This window comes from Sarcophilus harrisii, chromosome 1 (assembly GCF_902635505.1).
Source record: "Sarcophilus harrisii chromosome 1, mSarHar1.11, whole genome shotgun sequence".
NCBI classification, from domain to species: Eukaryota; Metazoa; Chordata; class Mammalia; order Dasyuromorphia; family Dasyuridae; genus Sarcophilus; species Sarcophilus harrisii.
The window spans coordinates 61,847,285-61,874,316 of record NC_045426.1 but is presented as its reverse complement, the minus strand read 5'-3'; the positions used below and the strand labels follow the sequence as shown (position 1 = coordinate 61,874,316).

At 42.5% G+C, this 27,032-nt stretch overlaps 1 protein-coding gene across 1 annotated transcript in view; it reads left to right on the top strand.

The window, feature by feature from the left end:
* Positions 1-26,193, top strand: part of WNT7A (Wnt family member 7A) — an 83,939-nt gene extending 57,746 nt beyond the window's left edge. Inside the window, exon 4 of the mRNA XM_003762513.2 lies at positions 25,670-26,193. Within this exon, the coding sequence (XP_003762561.1) occupies positions 25,670-26,149 (480 nt within the window). The 3' untranslated portion in view covers positions 26,150-26,193. The remainder of the gene's footprint in view (positions 1-25,669) is intronic.
* Positions 26,194-27,032: the final 839 nt, after the last annotated feature.

Genomic DNA, 27,032 nt, shown 5'->3' with positions numbered 1-27,032 from the left:
TCTGCCTTGTCCTGGTGGTCAATAGAAAGCTGACATTAGGGGTGGGGGAATAAAGATTCCAGACTTTGATTTTTACTCACCCTTTTACTTCTCCAGATAAAAGCTTAGTTTTAGTCTGGCCTGGGTAGAACCAAACGCCTCTGCCCATCCTCCTTCTCTCTTTAATTCTAATTGCAGACATTTTTAGCCCCTAGCTCACAAGGTTGTTTTGAGCATCAAGGGACACGACGTGTAAAGTGTTTTGTAGACCTATCAATGAACTATTATTATTTATAGTGTTCTCAAGTTTGCAAAGCATTATTACTTCATTTGATTCTTGAAGCATCATGCCCTGATGAGGTCTGTATTACAAGTATTTTTTTTAATATACAGATAAAAACTGATGCTTGAGGAAGTTAAACAACTTCACGATTAGTTTCTGGGTCTTAATGACTCCAGGTTCAGTGTCCTTTCCACTCCTCCCTGCTGTGTCTTTTTCTTTCTTTCATTCTCTCAGCCTTTACTGCTCTTGTGATAGCAACCTGGAACTGTGGCACAGTGGTTAGAACTGGATTCCAGTTCAGATACTATCTATTTTACTTATTACCCTGTGACCTTGGGGTAAGTTGAAGACAAGATAGCGCAGTAGAAAGAACATGCACTTTGCAATTAATGGGTCTGAGTTTAAATCTTGGACTTGGTAAATTGCTTCCTTTCTGGGTTTTGTTTGCTCTTCTGTAAGATGAGAAGGTTAGAGGAAATAAACTCTGAGGTCCCTTCTAAATCTGTGCTTCTTAATGGCTTTTTCTGGGACTCAGTTTCCTCAGCTTTAAAATACTTGGACTGATTGGTCTCTATAAAGTCTCAATCTAAACATCCTGTTTAGTTCCAAGAAGTTTCAGGAGTTGGGCCCAATTCTGAAACATTGTATCTCCCAAATGTAATTTTTCTCAGCCCCTGAGACCACACTCCCACCCCTTGCTCCTTCAGTACCTGGTTGGGCCAGTATCTCTATTCTGTAGATCCCCCAGTGTTGAGTTTGATCCATCAGGGACTAGTGTAATTTCTGTATCCCATCATGGCGGCAACTTCCCATCCATTTCTCCAAGAGCTTAGTGAGACTCCCCTTGACAACCCCCTGGAGCTTCCCCAAGCAGAAACCCTGCTCTTGCCCAATCACAGGGCACTTTCTACAGGGAGCAAGAAAAGAGCCTGGGGTCTGGCTGTCTCACTCCCGTTGGGTTGGATGATATTTGGAAGGATCAAGGATGTATTTTTATCACTCGTTCATGCACTCCTGCCTTGGAGATGATAGTTGTCCTTGGGCAAGACCTGACCTGACAGACAAGCTCTGTGTCTTGTCAGCAGCAAGAGTGAGAGATAAAGGGGATATTAATGTCGTTCTAGGGAATTACGAGATGGCATCAGGCTGCACAGGAGTCAGAATGGGTGAGGAGGAGCTCTTTTCCTACTGCCGCTTCAGTCTCAGCTAATAGGACATTCTGACCCTTCTGCCCGAGGGACCTTAACTCCCAGCTGGCTGCTCCATCTCCGGGGGTGGAGGAGAGGCTTCCTGATTCATCCTCCAGATTAAGGGATGATGAATCTGCTTGCTCACCTGCAGTCTGCTTTAGAGGCTCAAAGCCTGGGAGTCTAGTGTGAGCCGTGCCCACGCCCAGCTTGGATGTGGGGGTGGTGAAAGGAGCCATCCTGCCACCCAGAGTGTGCCCAAGGATTGGGGTTGGTTGTTTGCCCCTGCAGCATGTGCCTGTAGCTCCCCCATTGCTGCTGGGGAGTGTCTAATTTTGGGGACATCTTCCCTCCTTCTGACCTAGTGCTGTAGAAGAGAGAGAAGTTTGGCTCTGAGTAATACTGGGCAAGGCCTGAAGTTTCCCCATTTATAAAATGAGAAGGCTGGACTCTATGAACTTTGTGGGGGGTCTTCCATTCTAAATGCTGTCATTTTATGATATCTTAGGGAAAAGGAGGGACCATGGGATGACTGCTTTAAGCTTCTAGTTCAAAGCATATGAGGAACAAAAAACATCTCATTTAGTCCCAAGAAGTTTCAGGAGTTGGGCCCAATTCTGAAAGGTTCCATCTCCCAAATGTAATTTTTCTCAGCCCCTGAGACCGCACCCCTATCCCTTGCTTCTTCAGTATCTGGTTGGGCCAGTCTCTATTCTGTAGTAGTACCTTAGATCCCAGATGAAATGTTACCAGTTTGGGGGACTTTGGGAGGCCAACACTAATTTACCTTCCCAAATGAAACTCTGTGGGGTCTCGTGGAATTTGTTCATCTATGGAGAAGTTAAAGGTGGATGCCCAGTGGAGCAGCTTGTAGATTAGTATCTTTTCTCTAGGGTCAAACTATGCTGGGATTCGTCCCCCCTCCAAAAAGAAATCTCTCCACCTTCCTCCCCACAAAAAAAAAAAACACAACATGTTTAGGTAGAAAGTCTCTGATTTAATCCATTTCTATATTTAGTGCCATCTATGGAGAGTGCCCGTATTCTCCAGGTGCTGCTCCAGACCAGACTAGGGCCAGACCAGGTGGATGAGGGCTGGACCAAGACTGGCTCCATCTTGCTTCCCACTCCCTGCAGCCCCCAGGGTGGGGGACAGGAGGGGCAGGGGCGACTGGGGCTCAGCCTCGTTGGAATGTGCAGCTCCAGGGAGGTGAGCTCAGGGGGATGGAATTTCACCCTCGCTAGCGAGTGAGGGAGTCACCCACGAGGCCCTTGGCGGAGGGATTTTGGTCGTGTAGTTTCCTGCCCCTGTCCGGGTGCTCGTGGCGTCAGGGAGAGGTGAATTCCCAGCCCTGCTTCATTGTATGGTGAGTCAGGAACCCAGGAGGTCTTCCAAGGACCCATCTCCATGACTACCAGGACAGAGCAAGGCAGGGGAGTGGCTGCAGATAGAGATCTCCCCACAATGCGGCCCTTTCAGCCACAAGGGCCACTTACATATTTGCCCCCTCTGAAGGGCCGGGAAGCACGACAAGGGCCTAGCAAGGAGGACTGAGCTTTGCAGATTCTCCACCCACCCGAGCCGACAGCAGGGGCTCAGCCGGGGAGCCAGCCAGCGCCCCACTGGGAAAGGATCTGTATTTCCCTTCTCTGGGGCATGAATTGGCTCCAAGTTCCCTCAAGTCTAGGAGGGCGAGGCGGCTTCCAACTCCTCCTACAGGGGTGGGAGTGAGTCCACAGACCTGGGCCTGTGGCCCAGGTATGTCTGGGATGGGACGCAGAGAAGGGTGTCACTCTGGTGGACTCCTGTCCCTGTTCGGATAGCCCTTCTCTCACAAGGGACCCTTCTTTCCCCTTCCCTTCTGGGGTGAGGCAGCCAGAGCGGGCTGGGGGATGGCCAAGGTCTCCCAAAAATGAGCACAAGGGGCTGTTAGGGTGGGAGACGAGGAGAAGGGACGAGTGGGGAGGAAGGACGGCCCGGTGAGTAACGGAAGCAGAGGAGGGCAAAGCAGGCCCTGAGAAGGAGGCTGGGCCCTACTCCATGAAACCTGTCACGCCCCAGGGCCCATGCGCCTGGAAGCGGAAGCTGGTGAGCAGCCAGCAGTGTGGGGGACAGCTGGAGCCATGGAGATGGGCACCAGCTGGAGAGTGGGGTTTTCCAGCTTCCTGAGATGACAGCAAGAAGGCATCGCCAAGGTCTAAGGAGCTTGTGATGGAGGCCTTGATAGCGAAGGCGTGATGGTGGTCAGGAAGGGTGGACTGAGATAAGAGGGGCAACTGGGTGGCTGCAGGGGAGGGAGTGGCCAGGGAGAACCTCAGGGCTCCATTTCCCACAGAGAAAAAACTGGCTAGCAGTAGCAACAGCCTCCAGGGTCTTATCAAGGACTCACAATGCTCCACTCCTGGAAATTGCCCATTTCTTCTCTGTCAGTGCCACAAGAGAAACACAGCCAGGGTAATCAGAGTAATTCCTCTGGGGAAGTTCCCTTCCCCCTTCTCCCTCCTCAGCACCTCCCCATCCAGGAGAAACCTCTTGTCTCTCTGGGAGTTAGTAGCCACTGTAGGAAAATTCAGGGTCCTTCTGCTTGCTGCCAATGGCGCAAAGCTGGGTGCTGGTATCTCCTGGTTTCCAGGGCCTTCTGACGGAGCTAGGACAGTCCACAAGCAGACCACTGTGGCCACCTCTGCCTTGGCTTCTCAGCTTTGGGACTCCTGCCCTGGGGTTGAGCTAATTTGATTAGTGAAGGGGTGAGCACAAACCCAATTAGCCCAGGATTATTTTATTGGCTCCTGATCTTGCGTCACACCTACAGCTCTTCATTTGGGCTTCAGGAATCCTATCTACCAAACTCCTGTTGTTCCTGGAAAGAACATCTTAACAGTCTTCTCTGTGATTTAACTCTCTGTGCTTGTGACTCGCCAGACTGCTTCCTATTGCTACTCCTCTATAATACGTGTCTTCCTCTGTTAGAATGCAAGTTCCTTGAAGAAGAGATTGTTTTATTTTTTTATTTGTATTCATCTCCACTTCCTTTCCCCTCCCTTCAAATCCAGGACAGTGGCTGGCATACAGAAAGTAATTATCACGTGGATTTAAAAAAACTAATTTTTTATTTTCAAAATACATGCAAAGATAGTTTTCAGCATTCAACCTTGCAAAATCTTGTGTTCCAAAAGATCAAGAATTTCAAGGGTATTAATAGAAAAATGTAAATGAAGGTTATTATATTATATTATAATTATCATATTATATATTATATTATAAGTAGCAGTCATCAAAGCCATTTGGTACTGGCTAGAACTACAGAAATCAATTAGTGGAATAAGTTAGGTTCACAAGAAACAAAAATCAATGACTATAGTAATTTAGTGTTTGAGAAATCCAAAGACCCCAGCTTCTGGGATAAGAACTCACTAACTGACAAAAATTGCTGGGAAAACTTGGAAATTACTATGGCAGAAACTAGGCATTGACTCACACTTAGCACCCTATTCCAAGATAAGGTTAAAATGGGTTCATGATTTAGACATAAAAAGTGATACAATTATAAGCAAATTAGAAGAAAACCTTGTGTTCCAATTTTTCTCTCTTCCTCCCCCTCTCCCCTAGGCAGCAAGTAATCCAATATAGGTAAAACATGTACAATTCTTCTAAATATATTTCCACATTTATCACGCTGCACAAGAAAAATCAGATCAAAAAAATGAGAAAGAAAAAAAAAAGCAAAGGTGAAAATACTATGCTGTGATCCAAAATTTAGTCCCCATAATCCTCTTTCTGGAAGCAGATGGCTCTCTCCATCACAAGTCTATTAGAATTGGCCTGAATCACCTTATTGTAGAATAAAGCCAAGTCCATCACATTTATCACATGTTTTTTCATTCACTCACTCATTCATTCATTCCATATCCCTTGCTAAAAATGCCTTTCTTTCTCTCTTTGCCTACTTAAATCCTACTAATCTTTCAAGACCCACTTCAGGTCCCATTTCCTCCATTAAGCCTTCCTTGATTACTCCTTAGGTCTCTTGTCTCTTCCTTCTTTTCACTAGCATCTGACCTGACAAACTCATATTTAATCACACAGTATCTTGTGGTATTGTTCTCTAGCTTCCTGAAAGTTAGACTTTTGGGGAGGGGGCTGTGTTGGTGGTTGAATCAATGTAGTTTGTTGAAGATGAGGGTGATCGTTGGCTGTAGGAATAGAGAAGGTGGCTGCTGTAGATGTAACAGTGGGGGAAAATATTCCTTTTTTCTCCTAAATAGCCCATCACAATTTGCTGTTTAGTTTCCATTTAGAAGATCAGCTGAATAAGGGCTTTTAAAGGGCTTTTCCTTGAAGATTTATCATTGTAAATCTCAATTAGATTCTTAAAAATTTCCAAATCCTGGAAAGAAACACGTAGAAATTGGATGAACGGATCTCAAAATTCCTCCCCAGTTTTGACCTTTAATGTTTGAACGTTCTCTCTCCACAACTCCCATTGTCCAGCTCTAACATTCTGTGTTCTAAAATTCCGCTTACTAAGGTCTTTTGTATCTGGCATTATTCAGTGTTCTAACATTTTGTGTTCTCAGGTCCATTCTAGATTTGACATTCTGTGTTTTATAATTCAGTGTTTTAACATTCCTTTGAACATTTTATATTTCAAATTTCTGCGTTCGAAGGTCCCTTCCAGGTTTGAAATTTTGTTTTGATGTTTTGTATTCTCAAATTCCTTCTGGCTCTGACATTCTATGATTCAAAATCCCTTTTTCTAAGGAAGACACTTTAGGTGTGTCTTCTTCAGACACTTTTGTGTTCTGAAATTCTATTTACCAAGATCTCCTTTGGCTCTGATGTTCCAAACTTCTTCCTAGTTCTGAGATTTTATATTTTAGGGCAGAGGTATCAAACATGTGGCCTACAAAATTTCTGCCAATCTTAACCAGATTAAAATGTAGTTGGGAGATATTTAATAAAATAAATTAAAAAAACAGATACTATTGCACTTAAAATTGTCGATATATGGTCCTTGGGGGTCTTTCTGTGGTCCCCATTTCTATTTGTTTGATCTTACTATTGGTCCCTTCCAGCTCAGATATTCAATGTCCTTAGATCTCTCCTCTCCCTAAAATTCTTACATCCCCACAATGACCTAATTGCTTGGATCTGTGTCATTAAGATTTTGGACATTGGCTAAAAGAAAAACCTTAACCCTTGTCTCTGCAAGCAAATCAAGTTCTTATCCCTATATTCTGTGTTGTTGGGCATAGTAGTTTGCATTTCTTCTATTGATTGATTTCCATAAGGGACTGGGGAACAGCTTTTGGACTGCAGGGGACATCAGACTCCAACCTGGCAAAAGGCTCAGGTGTCCAGTGGCGAAACCTTTCCCCTTGGGGCCTCAAACATTGGCCACTCGATTTCACCCAGGATATGGAAAGTTTAGCTGATGGCCATTCAGCTCAGGAACATGTTTGAAATCCAGCCCACCCTGGAGAGACTAGAGTCATTAGTTTCAGGGGTCCAGTCTTAAGTGAGATGAACTCTTGGGTCTCAGTTTACGTTTCAGTGAGTCCCGAGTCAAACGCCGCTCACTGGTGACAATCAGGCCTTTGTTCCCTAGAGGTGGAGCCTTCCAGTTGCTGGGGACCCACAATACTCTCTGTGTTATCAAATCTGAAGGGGCAAGGAGTGGGGGCAAAGAGGGGCAGGGAAGCAAAGACACAGACTTGGTTTCCAGAGGAGTAGTATTTGGGCTGGGCACACGGGGTGTTAGAGTACAAATAATCAATTTGGATAGCTCTGCCCCTTCTTTTAAGCAAACCCTATATGTAACATTCCAAATAATGTTGAAAAAATAAAATTACTTTGGATTAAAAGTGAGAACACCTGGGTTGAGTCCCCAATCCTTTTCTGTATGATCCAGACAAATGCATTAACTTCTTTGGGCTTCTGTTCCTTATGAGAAGACAAAATAAGATCATTATATCAAAACTCTACAGAAGACAAGTATTGTGCAAATATTATTTCTTATTATTCTTGATGTAATAATATAATTAACAGTATTTTATAGAGACATCATGACATGAAGGATAGATGGATGGATGATGGATTGAAAGACCCAAATTCTTATTTTCCTTGAACACAAGAATTTATGTTATGAAGTAGTTGCTAATCTACATTGATAGATTCCAAGCCATGAGTTCTCCACATATCCAGGAGGAAACTCCCTCCTCAACTCGACTCAAAGCCATAACACTTTAGGGGACCTGTGCTCTTCCTTGATGTGGGTATTCCCTCCATTGGTCTGTATTGAAATCAGGATTTTTAAAGTTTTTTGTGAGTCTTATGAACCCCCTAGACAGTGTGTAGTATCATGATTTTAAATACTAAAATAAAAAAAAAATTGTAGGGTTACAAAGAAAACAAGTTACAGGGAAATACAGCTAGTATATATGAAAATATATATTAAAAAAGAAATTGGGAACACTTGATCAAAACTTTTTACTCCTGTATGATTCTTATTTAAGATTTTCCCATAGATTCTCCACCAAGGGTTTACCCAACATGCTCAAAACCTTTCTCTTGGTTTTAAGACTTTGCTAGGATCAGTATAGGATTCAGGCAGTGTCCATATGTTTGTTAAATAACCAACCATCCAATAGAAACTCAATGAATGGAAATTGCCTCTTGTAGAGAATATGACATAGAACTGTATGCTCCCTCCATTGATTTAGTCCATCAGTATCTAGGAGAGGTACCCAAGGTGCACAGTGAGTTGAACCCAGAGTTGACTAGGAGGAAAAAAGCCAACTAGATTTTGTTTTTTGGAAAGTTTGCATGCTCTTTCAATCCCAACATGATCCCTAACACACCAACAAATCCTTATAAACAAAAGATAATTTTTCTTCCTTTTCTTGGGTAAAATGTGACTTTTGTATAAAGCAAACTTCATTATTAACATCTTTAGAGAATGAGATTCTCTGAATAAATGAAATGGATAAATCAAAAGACATGCATTCAGCTTTACTATATGGCAGGTATGGTGGTGAGGGAAAAGATCATGATTTCTTCTGTGCTGGGCTACCCATGGTATCTTACACTGCAGAATAAGTGCCCAGGCAATATTTGTGGAATAATAGAAGGAATTAAAAAAGAAAGAGCACAGAGGTGGTTTCTGCCATTCCAAAAGTGTTCTCCATTTTATATTTTTAAGGTAGTTTTCAGTAATCTTTTCTTGGTCCAAAGGGATACTATTTTGACCAAATATATGGCCCTTTTCTGTTGTTTCTATCTGGACTCTGGGTTTCTATCTGACAAAGGGAACAAATCCCTTTGAGTCCTGTTAAAAGCTTTGGTTTAGAAGTGTGGGGAGAAGGAGAATATTGTCTACAGAGGGGCTGCTACTTACCCCCTTTGCTTCGAGTAAATGAAAGTGAATCACCTCTTAGCTAGAGTCATTCCAAAATGCCTGAAGTCCATAGCAACTCAAGAGTGCTATTTCAAGTGACCACAATGGGATAATTCATTGGCTTTGGGATGTTTGGCTTATGGGAATAATAACTAATAATAACAATAACTCACATTTTCGTAATGCCTGGAAGTTTGTGAAGTACTTTGCTCATAAAAGCTCAAAGTATTGTTATCCTCAATTGCAAGTGGAGGAAACTGAGCCTTACAGAAAGTGAAATGACATGGTAAGATCCTAAGTTAATAAATACAAGAGCTGATTCTCAAACTCAGGTTAAAGCCAGGGGGATTTTCAGAATAGGTTCTTCTTGCAGTTTTACTCTAACTAAGTCAATACTTATTTAGAAGTACCTCTGGACATATGTACCTAAACTTGTGCTAATAGCAAATAATTGATTTTTCAAATAGTATTTTGAGTTTGTAAATCACATCTACAATAGCTGATGTTTTGTAGTACTTTAAAGTGAGCAAATCATATCTACAGAGATAATTTCATTTATAGCAACCCTTCCTTAGCTCGATTTTACAGATGTAGAGATTGAGGCTCAAAGAGCCTTATACTTATGATCACATACAACTAGGTCAGAAGCAGGATATAAAACCCAGACTCTACCTATGGAGCTAGTACTCTGCCTTTTATGATAACTGTTGAGAGAGGGAAAGATGTAACACCTGTTATCTTTTATTTTCACTTTTTAATAGTTCTAATTGCTTTAAAAATTATTTGTTTAATATTTTTACCCAGTTATATTCAAAACAAATTTTTACATGTGTTTTAAGATTTTTGAATTTAGGTTCTCTTCCTTATCCCTGTCCACCATATGTGAAGTTATTAAAAACATTTCCATAAAAATCAAGTTGTGAAAGAAAACATAGATCTCCCACACTAATGAAAATAAAAACCCTCAAGAATAATTAAGTTAAAAATAAATCGAGAGTAATAGAGAACGCTTCCATCTATATTCAGGCTTGATCAATTCCTTCTCTGGGTATGGATAGGATTTTTCATCATAAGTTCTTCAGAATAGGTGTGGATGATTGTGCTACTGATAATAACAAAGTCATCTACAGCTGATAACCTGTTGTCTTGATGTTGATGTCATGAGCTCCTGTTTGGGCATACAACATATTCTGGAAGATAAGACTAGTGCGGATGAAATGATGGTGATAACTGTATTTAATGTTTGAAAGGCATCCTTCCACTTTACAGTTGAGGAAACTGAAGCAGACAGTAATTAACACTGATGCTACAGGCATCAGTGAAGTGACTCAGGCAGAGCCAATCACCTCTCTCAGGTGTCTGAGGCCACACTGGAACTCAGATCTGTTTGGATCTCTAGAAGAGGAGGGATGCTCTTTAGGGAGGTAGGACTTGTCTATGTGAAAATGTCATCCCACTCTATGTCATTGGGGTGGGTGTACAGCTTGATTAGAGGCACGGAGATGGAATGAAGCTGGTAGAAACTGAGAACTTTTTAGAGTTAATGATTAACACTGAAGAGTGAATGTTGGAGAGGAAAAATGGGGCCAGATGATGGAAGACTGAATGTTAGGCTTAGAAGCTCAGGGATTGATTTAATTTAATTACCAGCAAGAAGGTCTTACAGTCAGAGACCTCTGTGGCTGAGATGTATGATCACTGGTTGTCTTTGTATCAGGAGGGCTACTTCTTGGGGGAGTGAGTGGGGATGGGAATGGGGGGGGGCAGGTGTATCTCGGTGGAACTGTTTGTATTTTGATGGCAGACACATCTAGGCAACATCCCTTAATTTGGTCTTTACAGTTTGGATTTCTACAACTCAATGCCATATAGCAGGAGACCACTGGGTTTTATCACTCATTAGCTGAGTGGAAGACCTTTCTTCCGATCCTCAGGTTTCCCATCTGCAAAATGTACCAGATGATTCCTCGGGTCTCAGCCCAGTCAACAGTTCTGGTCTCCAACTTCAGGCTGGCTGACCTTAGCCCCTGGGACTGTGCCAGGGTCTCTCAGTTACCCTGAGCTCACTCTGCTATGGCTGGGGGGGGGTTGGGGCAGGAGGATAGGGAGTGGGGGTCATGCCTTTCTTCCTGGCTCCTCTGTTGGGGATTCTAGCCCTGCTCTTTCTGCCTTTTCACAGTTGTGAGTCTGTCAGCATTTTAATTACAGCTCCCTCCTTTCAATGCTTTACAACTCAACCGTAAAAATGTGCCCTGAGCTAAAACTTGGCACCTGTGAGTGATTTACTTCTGTGCTCATTTCTATATTTGGTGCCATTGAAAACACAGTGGCCAACTCTTCCGAGGCAAAGGAAAAGAGGCATTTTTTTGTTGTTTTTTTTTTTTTTAGAATAGATGGATTTCAAGAAAAATTTTTGAATATATTTCTATTTAAAAATTCCAGGGAAAAATACTTAAGATGATCCTATGTTTTAGAAGGAACCTTAGAGATCATTTAATCCACTTTCTCCTCATATAGATAAGCTAAGACATAGCAAAGTTTAATGATTTGCCCAGGATCACACAGGTAGGAGATGTAAAGATTGAAATCGAGCCCCCTGATCCCAAGGTGCAATTTTCTCTTGTTATACTATATTAGCTGGTTATTCCTTTGTTGGGAGAAGGTACCATCCTCTCTTCATAATTGGTTTATTCACAAGGTTTTCTTGAAAGTTATTTTTGTAAATTATCATTTGCAAGTACTCTTTTCCAACAACCTTCCCCACCCCCTTGGGCTGTGTTTTTAGCTGAAGCTGCTCTGCCATTAATTTATTAGTTGATCAGAGAAGCTTCTGAGGCTGTTCAGTATAATTTTTTCCTTTGAGCTAATTCTCTTTGGGTTTGGAAAACTGAGCTAACTCTGTTCAGATCGTCCCATGGTAGCCAGCTAAAACAAAGTCAGATCTGAATGGAGACTCCACTACGATCCTTTTTGAGCATCCAAAAAGAGTGAGGACCATGGTTTTCTTTTTTGAAATGAAGGGTTTTTAGCCATAAGGATGAGGGGCAGACCATGAAGCAGCCTCCCCCACCCCCACCATTACCTCAGGGTGAGGGGTAGTAGTTCTTCAAGATTCTCCCCTCTCTCTATCCTACCTCCCAGGCCCCACCCAACTCTTAGCTGGAAATGGTGAGGAAGGAGGGAGATAACCAAGGGTGGTTCCTAACGATGGAAAGTAAAAAGACTCCACCAGAAACAGGAAAGATGATATTAGGAAACTGGCCTCTGGGAGCCTGACTCCTGGGGGCCCAGGGGGGCGGGTCAGAGGTCAGGAGGAAAGCTGTTTCCAGCTTCCAGGACAGCTAAACTGGTCACTGGGATACCAGCTTCTTTTCTCCAGATTTATACTAGAAAAGAGGATTTGGGTCTTTTGGAAAGGAGGGAGGGGCTGAATTCTGATTTGGGAGCTATTTAACCTTTGCGGGGGAGGGGGGAGAGAAATGAGGGGTCAGGACTGGGAGGAGGTCAGCACTATGGATGCTTCTATTCATTCATTCACTCATTTATTCAACAAATAGTAACTGAGGTAGACTTTGGTATGTAAAACCTTGAGCTAGATGCTGAAGGGGCCACAAAGATGAGCCCCGATCATCTCTGGCCAAGGAGAGGGAAATGCTTCTTGTGCCATATTCCTTCAAGCTTCTCAGAATCAGTCTCTGGCCAGAATTACTGAAAATTCAAGGGGGTAAAGGTTCTTATGTACTAAGATGGATAAGGATGTGCCATTTGGCACTCATGGCTGAACTGGATCCATTACTCAAGTTGCTGAAATCAAAGTCAAGATTCTAGTTCAGCAGAAAAGAGGGGAGAGAGAGAGAGAGAGAGAGAGAGAGAGAGAGAGAGAGAGAGAGACAGGAAAAAAAAGACAAAGAGAGGGAGAAAGAAAGAGAGACAGAATGGAAGGAAACCTATGGGGACAAAAGTGGGGTGAGGGATGGGGGATGGGTGGGAATCCCCAGCCACTGAGACAAAAGCCAGAAAATTCCTCTGGTCTAAATGATCCCGTCTGGCCACCTGCACCGATTGATTCAGCAGATAATTGCTCAGTTCTCCAATGGAGGTAGTACTTTTCTTTGGAGAATTCTCTGAGGGTACCCCCAGGAGCTGTGCCAGGTTTTTGGTGCCAGAAGACAATCGGTCTGGGATTCTGTAAGTCCTTTGGGCAAGGAGGAATTGTACCCCAAACCTCACAACTTCCTGGCTTTTCTGCCCCAACGGCTAGGGCCTCTGAGACTTGCCTCAAATTCAGCTCAGTTTTCTTCCCTTCACTTTTTGCCGAGTAGCCACTATATCCTCAGCCCCATACCAGGCCACTTAAGAGTTATAAGACAAATGCTCAGACCTTATGCAGCTTAAAATCTCACTGAGACTAGAAGACCTGTATATACAAGATAATAAAATTATTATAAAAGGAAAAATGAATAATTCCTTTCTCTGGGCCTCAGTTTCTCATTTACAAAATGACATGATTGGCCCAGATGACCTAATCTAGGGCTCTCTTTCTCCACCTCAGAATCCTGGAAGAAGTGCAATATCTGGGGGCCCTGAAGTCAGGAAGACCTGAGTTCAAATATGGCCCCAGACACTTAACATTTACTAACTGTGTGATCCTGGCCAAGTCATTTAATCTCAACTACCTTGCCAGGAAAAAAAAAAATGCAACATCTGTCTGGTATAGACAGCTATGTGGTACGGTGTATAGAGCGCTGGGGGTTCAAATCCAGCCTCAACTTAGTTGTTGACCCTGAACAAATAACTTAATCCTATTTGCCTCAGTTTCTTTATCTGTAAAATAGAGATAACAGCATTTATCTCCCAGGATTATTGTGAGGATCAAATGAGATAATAATTGTAAAGTGTGTAGCACAGTACCTGGCACATGGTAAGCACCATATAAATGTTAGCTATTATTATTCTTATTATGGGTGTATGTGGTATGGATCATAAGTGCTAAGGGAACTTGGAGAGGGAGACTAGAAAAGGAAGACTTCCTGAAGGAGTTGGGTTGAATTTGGCTAAGTGGAAAGGAAGGCGGAAAAAGAAGGAGCAGAGCAGAGGGTGGGGGAGCTAGAAGTGTGGAGTGTCTGGGGATCACTGAGGTGGATGATCCGGTTGGAGCATGTACACAGCGGGGAGTTGTGGGAGCCTCATTTGGGTGGGTGGGGTGGGGCAAGGCTGCAGAGGGCCTTGAATGCCAGACAGACTAGTTAGGATTTGATCAGCTAGGTGGTGGGGGGTGGGGTGCGGAGTCAGTGAATGTTTTCCAGCAGGCTACTGGCATGATGAAACTTGAACTTCCAAAGAGGACAGATTTGGGCCATGAGGTATCAGTCTCCCTTGGTGTTGAAACCGAAAACAACGTCATTCCCCCGGCAGACGCCGGACAGACAGACCCCGAGCAAAGCTGTGTGACTCGGGGCAATTTCTCTTGCATTCCAAGGACGGTGTTTGGGGATGGGTGCCGTTCCCAGCTCAGTCAGACGGGAATATTCGGCACAAGCAACTGTGACTAGAAGAATGTGGCCAGAAAGAAAAACTTGAAATATTCACTGAAGAATTTTCCCTCCTCTCTTTCTTTCATCTCAGTTGTCCAGAAGGAACACACCTGCACCCGAATGAGATGCAGCTTTGGGTGGAGAGGGATCGACACTTTGTGCTGTGGAAGCTCTGGGACAGGAAGGATGGTGACGAGAAGGGCTCCCACTCCTGCAGCATTTTCCTGGCTGCTTCTGAATCGCATAGACTGAGATCTAGGGAGTTGGGCAATTTGTCCCAGTTGGGGACTTGAACTCAGAGCTTCTGATCCCAGGGTTTTGCTGCTCTGAGCCTGTGGCACACAGAAGCGGCCTGAGCCGCTGTCTTGTCCACTGGGCTGTAGTCCCAGGAAAGGAAAGAGGGAAGAGGAAGGGAAGAGGCAGGGAAAAGCAGTGGGAAAAGAGCTGGGTCTGCAGCGGGGATCCCGAGTGACATTTAGTAGTTGTGTCACCCCAGGGGCAAGTTAATTTTCTCATGTGTGAAATAAACAGCACCATGGCTTGCTAAGGTCTCTAAATCTCCAGTTGTACTTACTCAGATCCTTTAGTGAAAAATCTCACAAAGGAAGAACACATGAGTTCTGCTTTAAGACAATTTAACATGTAATCTGAGGTATAAAACCAGTAAATTAAGGGGGAGATGATTAACCTTAGAAAACGATTCTCCATCTCACAGATGAGCTCATAAACTCTACATCTAGAGATGACTTCAGAGGCTGTTTGATCTGACCCCCTCATTTTATAGATCTTTAAGAAACTGAGTTCTAGGGAGATTGTGACTTGTCTAAAGTCGCACAGTTGGTATCAGAAGCAAGATTTGGAATCCAGGTTCTCTGACTCCAGAGACATGGATCTTCCTGCAAAATCCCTTTAAATAAAGGATTTTTTCTAGTCGCACTTAAGTTTTCAGTTTAATTCAGTAAACATTTAAATGCCTGCTATGTGCCAGGCACTCTACACTAAGGGCTGGGGAAAGAAAAAATGGCAAAACATAGTCCCTGCCCTTGAGGAATTCACAATCTAATAACATGCAAACAAATATATATATTATAGGATAAATGGGAAATAGAAAATGGAAAAATTAAGAAGCATTAGGGACAATTTGAGGAACAACACTGGTCTAGAGTGGAATGCATGCTGAACTTGGGAGTTGGGAGACCTGGACTCAAATTGTGACTCTGCTATTACCTGTGAGAGTATATAGGTTGTTGGATTGCTCTAGCCTCAGTTTCCTCTTCTGTTAAGTGGTTAGATGCTAGGAATATTCACAACACTGAGAAAAAAAGCATTTTATGAATCTTAAAATGCCCAGAAAATGTAAGTGATCGATCTTTGGATTTCTTTTGGTGAGAAACCTCTTACAGTCCTCCTTGATTTCCATTCCTTCCCTCTGGCACTGCCCTCAGAGTTCATTGTGCCCATATCTTATTTTTTGTAGAGTTGTTTGCAAGTTGTCTCCCCTACTAGTCTATAAGAGCAATGGCTGTTTTTTTTAACCTTTCTTTGTATCCCTAGAACTTAGAAGGAAGCCTGGCAGTGATAGGTGTTTAATAAATGCTTGTTAACTACCTGGCTCTTTGACAAAGAGGTTGGGTGCAGGGATGGGGTGAGCAGAAAAGACAATTTTAAAGCTCAAGTGTCTGCTCATTTCATAACTAGCCTAGTTACTGAATCTGGAATGAAAATACATGTACACTATAAGGCAGAATTTAATTTACATTAATCTGATTTCCCTAGAACTTGATAGGCCTATGGCTGTTGTAGAAAGTGAGGGGTTTCTGTGCTCCAAAGGATTTTCTAATCCAGGGATGCACTCCAAGCTGGTAATATTCCCCTGCCTCTTTAAATGCAGGACCACTTATATTTCTCATTTGGAATTGGTTGGATTTTAAAAGATTGGCTCTTGAGAAAAAAAGAACAAACCAACCCAAGTGTGATAGTATCTATTCTGGGGATGAGCCAGGAAGTCATCTTGCAGCCAAATGTTTCTCAAGGCCCCTCCTCAACTCTCTAAGTGGAGGATGCCTGGGGCTCGCTTTGGTATATTGTTGGTACTCCCTAGGTGAAATGTCAAGGGGAGGACAGTTTCCTTCTTCCTTCCAAGGGTGTGAAAACTCCCTCCTTCCACTTCCTGTGTTCCTGACACTGGACAGAAGTGGCCAGAGAGGTGGGGAGCTGAGTTCAGGGATACTATTAAGTGTTTGTAGTCATGGAATTTTTCAGAGCTGAAAGGGACCTTGAGTTATCTAGAAAGATGGTAAAACTGAAACTTAGAGTGGTAAAGTCACTTCCAAGGACAGGCAGTGAATAGCAGAGATGGAACGAGAATTTTGATCTTCTGGCTCCAAGACCCTCATGCTCTCTTTTTGATCCTCCAAGAATTTCTGTGGGTTTTTCATCCTATATGAATGAATCAGCTCTGAGAGTGGGGGATGAGATCAAAGAGATCAAACCTGTTCATCTCAGGTAGTAGACTTGGATGGGGCCAAGAACTGGGCCAAAGTGAGCAGGAATGAGGAAAAGAGGGCCAGATAAATTTAAACACCCCAAAGCAGGCCAGCTGTAGGACCAAGCCTGTGAGCCAGGGGGCGGAGTGGTGGGGAGGCTCATCCTTTTACTAAAGACCAGAATATGGCATTATGTCCCAAGTTCAGGCAAGGAGGAAGGTGATTAGAAAGCAGATGTCCAGGTAAGGATCATTACCCAAGAGAAGTGCCCAGCCAAGAGAAATGACTTATCCAAAGTAACACAGACGTTAAGGGGGAAGAGCAAGGATTTGAATAATAGAGCTGCAAGGAAGTAATTTATTTCAGTCTCTTAGAGGTACTTTATTTCAGCCTCCTCATTTTACAGATGAAGAAACTGAAGTGAGAGATTGTCACTTGATATTTAGCAGCTGTATAATCCTCTCTGTTCTTCACTTACCTATCTGTAGAAAGAAAATTATAATAGCACCTCCCTCTCAGGAGCTGTTTGCAAATTGTTTCCTCTACTAGTTTGTGAGAGCAGGGGCTGATTTTTTTTAAACTTTTGTTGACAGGATCAAATGAATTACCATATAAAACTTTAAAGCTCTAAAAGAAATGCTAGATGATGATGATGACTAACTAAGGTCATCCAAGTAGTAGGTACTAGAACTGAGATCTGAATCCAGGCTTTATAACTCCACATCCATTGCTCTTTCACTCCATACCCAGTGTTAGAAGAGGGGGCAAAGCAAGGAGATTGAACAACAGGTGTGGGCTCCATTAACAATAGTAAGAAAAGAAATAATTTGATATTATGCCAACCCTTTGTCTGAACCCAAGAGCTCTACAAAGGAAAAAGGCAGTGTGGTGTGGAAGCTGGAGAGATACGCTTTTAGTTGGCACAACCTTGGTCCAGATCCTGCCGCTGATACCATGCACAAGTCCAGCTGTTCACTGAGAGCCAGGTGCCTTGCTAAGAGCTGGGTTTCAACAGAAACGCAGATTTATTTCGGGGTGACATTGAGCAAATCAATTCCCCTCATTATCCTTCAGGCAACTTGCTTTAAATTATTTACAATTGTGGCATATTTTTTTGAGGAGGAGTTGTTGCCCATGTAGTTGACATGGGTTTTGCTAGAAAAGATTAGCATCATCACCATCATCACTATCATCAGCCATCACCATCATCGCCATCACTCATGACCCATGACCCATTAACCATCCCCATCCCCATCCCTATCACCCTAATTTGCCTTACAGTTACTAAGGGTTCTCATGGGCACTCTTCACTTGACCACAGTCATCCTCAGAGATAGGAAGTACAAGGATTATTGTCCCCATTGTTTGAATGAGGAAATTGGGTTCAGACAAAAGTGACTTAACAGAAGCCACATTTACTTGCTTGGACTTAAATTAATTTCTTTCCCTTCCCAAGTGTGATGGGCTTTCGGCTTCACTTCAATGCCTTTTATTTTCGATGAAGTAGACAGTGAGTGGAGAGAGCAGCACCAGCATATCACTGAGCCCAGAAACTACATATTTTTTCCTTTTTTAAAAATAATATTTTTTCATTTTTCAAAATACATGCAAAAATAGTTTTGCAAAACCCTGTTTTCCAAATTTTTCTTCCTCCTTCCCCTAGACAATAAGGTTAAACATTTGTATTTCTTTTAAACATATTTCCACATTTATCATACTGCACAAGAAAAATCTGTTCAAAAGAGGAAAAAACGAGAAAGAAAAAATAGCAAGCAAACAACAATAACAACAAAGATGAAAATTCCTTGCTGTGATCCATATTCAGTCCCTGTGGTTCCCTCTCTGCATGCAGATGGCTCTCTCCATCACAAGTTTATTGGAAATGGCCTGAAACACCTATTGTTGAAAAGAATCAAATCCATCACAGAAACTCCATATATTTTTTTTTTTTATCTGAGCAGGGCCTGTGTTTTTTTGGTTGTTGTTGTTGTTTGTTTGTTTGTTGGGGGGGAGGAGGATCCCAAAGACAGAACATGGCTTAGCATGAGATTTTTTTTGGACCTACCAGCCTCCTTTGCTCCTTTGATTCAAAGGAGGCCTTGAGGAGGATCCTGCCCAGTGACCAGCCCTGGGTCTGGCCTAGATTACATCCAGTTTAATGTCAAACCAATGAGACCACTGAGGTTTCCCCAAAGCATAGTTTGTAAGATTAGGACTGCTGAAGCTAATGTGATTATAGTACCCATCACTCTGTTTTCTCTGAAATGCCCACTGCATGCTTGCTAATCATGATAACAAAAGGAGGAGGCTGACTTGTTGGGGTGGGGAGGGGATGGAGCTCACCCTTCAAGTCCAACATCAGCTCCAACCTTCTGGGACACCAGGCAAAGACCCTGGTAGAAGACAAGTGTTTAAGGAGTAAAAGTGCAAGTGATCATCATGCAGGTGATAAAATACAAAAATTCTAAAGTGTGTGTATGAAGATATGTTAAAACAGACTTGCAGATTAGGATCCAAGAATTAACAGTTCATAAGTAGGCTTAGGCAATCCATCTTTTTATAGGTATCATTAAACCACTGATCTTTACTGTTTACCAAGAATGAAATTTGAGAATCAGCATGGCACAGTGGATGGAGAAATCTCCTGGAAGCCAGAAAGAGCCAGATTCAAGTCTCACTTCTGAAATAGATCTACTCTGAAATGATGGGGAACTTATTTATTCTTTTGGCTCCTCAGGCAGCTTTAATACTGTACATTTCAGAGAAAATGCAGAAGAGGGAGTAGGCCCTTGTAAAAGGGAGTTTCTTCTTCCAGGAGCCCACTGTTCTGTTCCTGCCAGCAGAATCATTCACATAAAGCACCCTTGTAACTTATTCAGAATGAAGACTGAGAATGAGTTTTCATGAGGATTTCATTTGGTTTGACAGAGACATAACTTTGGAATATTATTCCTGCCCTCATAGAGCTTAAAATCTGTTAAGGGATTATGGCATATACACAATAACAACACTTAAAAAAACCCAGACTTTTGTTTTCTTTGATGGAATGATTGTATCACCATCTATCAATGCAGATTGACATGTTCTCTGCAATTAAGAATCTTGGAGAGTTGCTTGGGGTGGCACTGAAAAGTTGTATGATTTACCCAGTGTCCCATATAATCTGTGTGTACCACAGAGAAGATCTGAAGCCTAAGATCTCTTCCTAAGTCAGCTCTTTATCCATATTGTGCCCTTCTGTCTTTCACTTAATACAAAACAATACACTATTTAATTTAACAGAAATTAGTTGAGGATGCTGGATTCAACAGATATTTATTATGTTATTGTTCTCTAGTTGTTTTCAGTCATGTCCAGCTTTTCATGACTCCATCGGGGGTCAGACACTGAAGTAGTTTGCCATTTCCATCTCTGGCTCATTTTACAGATGAAGAAACTGAGGCAAACAGAGTTAAGTGACTTGCTCAGAGTCACACAGTCAGTAAGGTCTAAGGATGGATTTTAATTCGGGAAGAGGAATCTTTATTTGATGTGTCACTAACTGTGTCAAGTCCTTTTCTAACTCTGTCCAGGAATGCAAAAATCAATAAGACATGCCATAGATAGTACTGTGAACCAGGTTAAATATTCCAAAAGATACAGACATAAGATAGGTCCAAACCAAGGGTCATGTGAGATGAAAACATTATCTGAAGTTGGACTGTTGAAATCCTTAACTCAGTAAAAACAACAGTTCACATTTCCACGACAAATTTGGAACCTTATCTTACTTGATTCCCAAAATAAAGGGATGTAAGTAAGCCCTTTGACTGCAAGGATTATTTTTGTTTGTTTCTAAGGTAGATGGTTTCTGTGTTTCTGTATCTCTAACACCCAGTGTTACAATGTTACAGTGCAAAAATACTTTGTACATATTAGATTATTAGTAACCACTTGTGGGGTTGAATTGAATAGCACCATGAGGTATGCACTATATCTGATACCTCTAATCTAGTCTCCCCAAAGTGGAGATGACCCTGGGTTCTTGAAGCTTGTGCCAGTATGCACAAACCTATGAGGTGTGTGACTGTACTACCACTTGTGCACTCCATAGGCTGAAGCAGGAAGTATAGTAGAGGGAAAAGCCTGGGAACCTGGATTGTCTTCCCTCTGATACCTCTGACCTGTCCTTGGGCCAGCTGCTCAGCCCCCTTGATCCTGACTTTTCCCATCTGCAAAAGAGGGAGATGGATCTGATGGCCTCTAAGGCCTCCTCCAGCTTTTTTGATTTGTGAACCTATGATCAAACCCAGCTTATATCTGGAAGAAGAAAGTGGAAAAGGAGAAAGAAGTGGAGTTGGAGACCTTGATTGGAATAAAGATTTTATTATTTAAATAATTATTATTATGATGATGGGCAAGTCATTATTTCTTTGGGCCATAGTATATTCTCAGGCACAAAATTAGATGAGGACCCCAGTATCCCTAAATACCAATATTATCATCAGAAAAAGGACACTCATTAAGTGATGGATTTATTTAGGCTACAGTAACTCACAAAGAGTCTGGTAGCAAGAGGGATTGTGATCTGCATCAGTGGAGGCAATGGCCATACTGATGAAATTACAGTTTTTTTCCTGAAATATTGCAATCAAGCAATAACAGATATTCATTAAGTACCTACTATGTACTAAACACTATGCTAGAATAAGTTCAAAGAATAAAATAATACCTATCATTAAAAGACATATTCTAATTGGGAAGGAAATAAGTGGATGTGTATGCTTGTGTGTATATATGTATGTATATAAGCATACATAAACATATATATGCTTGCATAGGTTTACATGTTTAGATAGATGGGTTTGAGTATATGTATATACATATATATGTGTTGTAACTATATGTATAGTACAAGCATTAAGTTAACAAATATAAAAATATGCTATAATGTTTGGACTAGGTTTCTGGAGGTCCTTTGGATGGACCTTGGTCTTTAGGTGGAGAAGTGATGAAGGCAAGACAGCCACCAGGAGGATGGTTAAAAATGGAATGTCTCTCTTCCAGTCCTTCTTAGCCCTTATATACCTTATTGTAATTATATCATTACAGCACACTGATTATGTGTGAACTAGAGAATCATTGCATCACCATACTAAGTACTAAGTATATATGTGAACTAGAGCACCATCATCTCATCAATTCCACTGATTTAATACCTTGTTTCAAGTATACTTCTCCAGAATTCTGGTCCTCTACAATATACAAAGTCATTAAAATGCAAGGTAGTTTAGAAGGAAAGGCATTAATTAGTAAGGGGATCAGGAAAGGCATGTTCACACAGACAATGGTGCTAGCTTAAGGTTTGTTTTAAAGGAAGAAAGGGATTCTATGAAGCTAAGATTAAAGAAGAGGTACATTTCAGGCATGTGAGATAGTGCAAAGATATCGAGATGAGAGGTTGAATGTCATGTTTGAGGAACAGAGAAAAGGTCATCAGGTCAGTTTTCCAGATTTCCAAGAAATCTAGAAAGATAGTTTGGGGCTAGATTGGGTAGGGCTGAACAGAACATTTTACATTTGATCCTAGAGACAATAGGAAGCCAGTCGAGTGGATTGAATACAGGAATTACGTGGTCAGATCCATGCTTATGGAAAATTATTTTCATAGCATTGTGTAGGCTGAACTGGAGTGGGGAAAGATTTGAAGCAGGGAGACCAGTTAGGAGGGATGTTGTAATAATCTAGGTGAAAGGGCTTGAATTTAGGTGGTAGCTGAGTGAATAGAAAGATGCAGCTGGATGTGAGATGTGGTTAGGAGAGAAATGTCAAAATTTGGCAACTGATTGGATAGGTGAAGTGAGGGTGAAAGTCAGGAGTACAGGATTATGACTAGATCACTCTGAATCCGGGAAACTGGAAGAAAAGTGGTGCTTTCCACAGAAACAGGTAAATTTAGAAGGATTAGATTGAAGGGGATTGGGGGAAAAGTTACAAGTTCCTCATTGGACATGTTGAGTTTAGGTTGGATGTCCCGCTTGAAATTTCTACTAGATACTTAATTGATAGTGAACTGAAGCTGAAACATAGAGCCAGAAGCTGGATATGTGGATTTTGGAGTCATAAAGATACATAAAGACCATAGTTAAATCCATGGGAGTTTATGAGAAAGAATAGAGTAGGAAGAGAAAGCTTGGGGAATACCCACAGGTAGCATGGGTGAAGTGTATGATGAACAATCCTAGAAGATGACTGAGAGGGAGCAGGTCCACAGGTAGCAAAAGTAAAGCAGGAGAGAGTCATTTTACAGGATACTTGAAAAAAGACATTATTCAGGAGAGAGGAAGGGTGAAATGTAGCAAGAAGGTAGACAGAGATTAGCACTGAGAAAAAAACCAGATTTGTCAAGTAGGAGATCACTCCTAAATCCACTATGCTGTACTAACTAAATTCCAATTAGTCAGAACCAAATTTGCCAGCATCTTTAATGAAGTAGATTCTCGCTTTGATTCCCACTATTAAGAGGAATGCCAGGTTGCAAGAAAAGAAATGGACAACATTAATGTGCATATAATAGCAGAATGCTTGGCACATACACAGGTGCTTAATAAATGTTTGTTGACTTGAATTGACTTATTTTCATCCATGGAATGCCTTAGATTGGCTTTGGAGAATTACACTGGGGGAAAGGTCACAGGCAAAGAGGTAAAATTTCCTAACCAACAATTAGAGTTGTCTCCAAATGGAATGGCCCACCCCTAGAGGGGGAAGGAGAAGAGGAGGAGGTGATTCCAGATGTTGGAGATCTGTGAGCAAAGGCTGGATAATTGCTTCTTGGGTGTCTTGTGGGGGGAATTCCTTTTTCTGTATGCATTATAGTTGGTGGATGCTGAGATCCTTTTCACCTATGACTTTGATTCTGTATTTCTCATCTTCACATCAATGGCCCTAGGGGGCTACAATATCCTTAGTTAACAAAGTCACATACGGTTAGACTTTACTGATGAAATTAGGGACACTGGGATCAGACATTTTTACAAGAATTTTCAACAAGTGTTGAGCTAAAAAAGGGTTCTCTGGTTATCCAAATGAGCCAGAATATTCATTTCCTGACCATTCCATTTAATTAAGACGACTAGAGTGATGGGCCTTGTATCAGAAAGATAATTTCCTTGCTGTGTGACCCTGAGCAAGTCACTTAACCCTATTTGCCTCATTTTCCTCCTCAGCAAAATGAACTGGAGAAGGCAATGGCAAACCACTCCAGTATCTTTGTCAAAAAAGCCCCAAATGGGGTCATGAAAAATTGGATGTGACTGAAATGATTCAACAACTACTATTGTGATTTGGTGTTGGATATTTGGGTGGGAAAAGAATCCATATGGCATGGTCTAGTGGAAAGAACTCCAGGTTTGGCTCTTTGGAATTGGTTCAAATATCCTCCCCTCTGTGGGCTTCATTTTCCTTATCTGTAAAAAGGAAAGATTGAACCATAGAAGGGATTCTTCATCGTTTTTGCTTTATGTATTACTTTGGCAATCTAGGGAAGCTTATGGACCCTTTATTAGAATAACATTTTAAATGCATAAACTAAATATACAGGATAACAAAGGACATTTGATGTATTGAAATTCACTCATCAACATAATTTTTTAAAGAAATTAAGATAGGTTTTCAATCAATAGGTTAAAAATCCTTGGACTAGATGATATGACAAGTATCCTCTGGTTTGAAATCTTATGATTCTATAGTGCTATAATCTTTTCAAGGACAGGGACTGTCTTTTACCCTTTTTTGGTATCCTGGGTATATGGTAAGCACTTAATATTTAATATTTATTGACAGTCTGCCTGTCTCTGTTTAGCCAAGGATTCCACTATTTTGAAAGTTTTACAGAAAATGTCTGAAAATAAGATATGTAGGAAGGTTTCAGTTTATTTCTGTTTAGGGGAAGAGTAATGGATTAATTGATATATGTAAGTCTTTTCTAGACAAAAATTTCTCTGACAGCATCCAAAAACAGTATGCAACTGAACTCGATTTCTCCTGGGAGCCAACCTTGTTACCAACTAGCTGTGGAACCCAGATTTGTCACTTTGATGACTTTATGCCTCAGTTTCTTCGTAAAACAAGTGGATTGTTTTAGATAATTGACCTTCCCCTCCCCTCCCCTCTTCTCCCTTCCCCTTAGGGCCTTGCTAACCCTAACAATTTCATTCTTGGGTCTCTTGCTACTCTTATATTTTCTGTTCCAAGGTTTAACATGCTATACTCCTCTGAGCTTTCATACTTATAATCTGTGCTCTAGAATAAATTTAGGAAAGATGGAGAAAAGTCCCCATAAAGAGGAAGGGCAGGGAATGATTGCAGGTGTGGGAGGAGGGTCTGGTCCTGTGGCTTCATTTAAATGACTCTGTTATGTTCTTGTGTTCGTGTTCGTGTTCTCTCTCTCTCTCTCTCTCTCTCTCTCTCTCTCTCTCTCTCTCTCTCTCTCTCTCTCTCTCCCTCTCCCCCTCTCCTTTCTCCCTCTCCCTCTCCCTCTTCCTCTCCCTCTCTTTCTGTCTCCATCTCTCTGTTTCTGTCTGTATTTCTCTGTCTCTGCCTGTCTCCCTCCCCTCTTTCTCCCTCCTTTCTTCTTCCTCTCTACTCTTCCTTCTTCCACTCCATCCTTCCTTCTCTCCTTTCTCTGCTCTTCCTTCTTTCCCCTCTCCCTTCCTCTCTTTTCTTCCTCCCTCCTCCTCCTTTCCCCCTCTCCATCCCTCTCTCTCCTTTCTCTCTCCCTTTTCTTCTCCCTATCTCTCTCCTTCTCCTTTCTCTTGCTACAGATACTGGAGGAAAATATGAAGCTGGAGTGTAAATGCCACGGAGTCTCTGGCTCGTGCACCACTAAAACCTGCTGGACCACGCTCCCCAAGTTCCGCGAGCTGGGCTACATCCTGAAGGACAAGTACAACGAGGCTGTGCACGTGGAGCCCGTGCGGGCCAGCCGCAACAAGAGGCCCACCTTTCTCAAGATCAAGAAACCCCTGTCCTACCGCAAGCCCATGGACACGGATCTGGTGTACATCGAGAAGTCGCCCAACTACTGCGAGGAAGACCCGACCACCGGCAGCGTGGGGACCCAGGGCCGCATGTGCAACAAGACGGCCCCCCAGGCCAGCGGCTGCGACCTCATGTGCTGCGGCCGCGGCTACAACACCCACCAGTACGCCCGCGTGTGGCAGTGTAATTGCAAATTTCACTGGTGTTGTTACGTCAAGTGTAACACGTGTAGTGAACGAACAGAAGTGTACACGTGTAAGTGAGCTGGGAGGGCTGCGCAGATACTGGGGGACTGGGGGGGGGTCAGGGGGATGTGGACACAAAGGGGGAGGGGACGCAGCTGCTGAGCCATCCTTCCATTCTGCCCCTCGCCATCCCACTGCGCACTGAGAAAGGAAAAAGGAGGGAAAAAAGGAAAAACTGAGGAAGATGTTTGTACGTGATCTAGCCCGACCTTTGCCGGGTTGCCGCCAAGATCTACCGGCTTCTTCCAAAAGATCAGCTTTGAGTGCGGGTTTTTTCCTAGCTTCTGAAGGGGAAGCTGGGACTTCCCTGTTAGATCCCCGAAAAGAGCAGAGAGCCCCTCCCCTAAGTACACTCAGCCACTAAGTCACTGGAGTCACTGTGGGCCCACGTGGCCTTAGGCAGACCACCAGGTTATGCCAGACCAGGCCCCCAGAACTCAAGGGGTCAGCCTCCCCTGGGAACAAATGGTTCATTCTGCACAGTGACTGTTTGTTCCCCAGGAATCAAACACGGCAAGAAGCACTGGAAGTATGAGAAAATCTTTGCACCCGCAATCAGTACCCCAGTGTGATTATTCCTGCAGAGTGCTACCCCCAGCCCCAGCACTCATGGAGATGCTTCAGGAAACTCCAGGCTGGTTTTCATCTCACTCCAGTCACTTCAGCAAATCCTGCTATTGCTCCTGCTGCTGTATTATGGCTAGAAATGAGATGGCCTTTCTTTGAGTTGCCATTTTTTTTTTAAAGCAGGGACATCAGGCTCCTGGGCTTGCTAATAGCAATATTTAACAATTTATTCAGATAAAAAATAATATTAATTTATTTAATTAAAAGAACTCTACCACTACTGGAAAAGATTCTGCAATCAAAGTAAGTTCCTTGCTTTCTTTGTGGAATGATT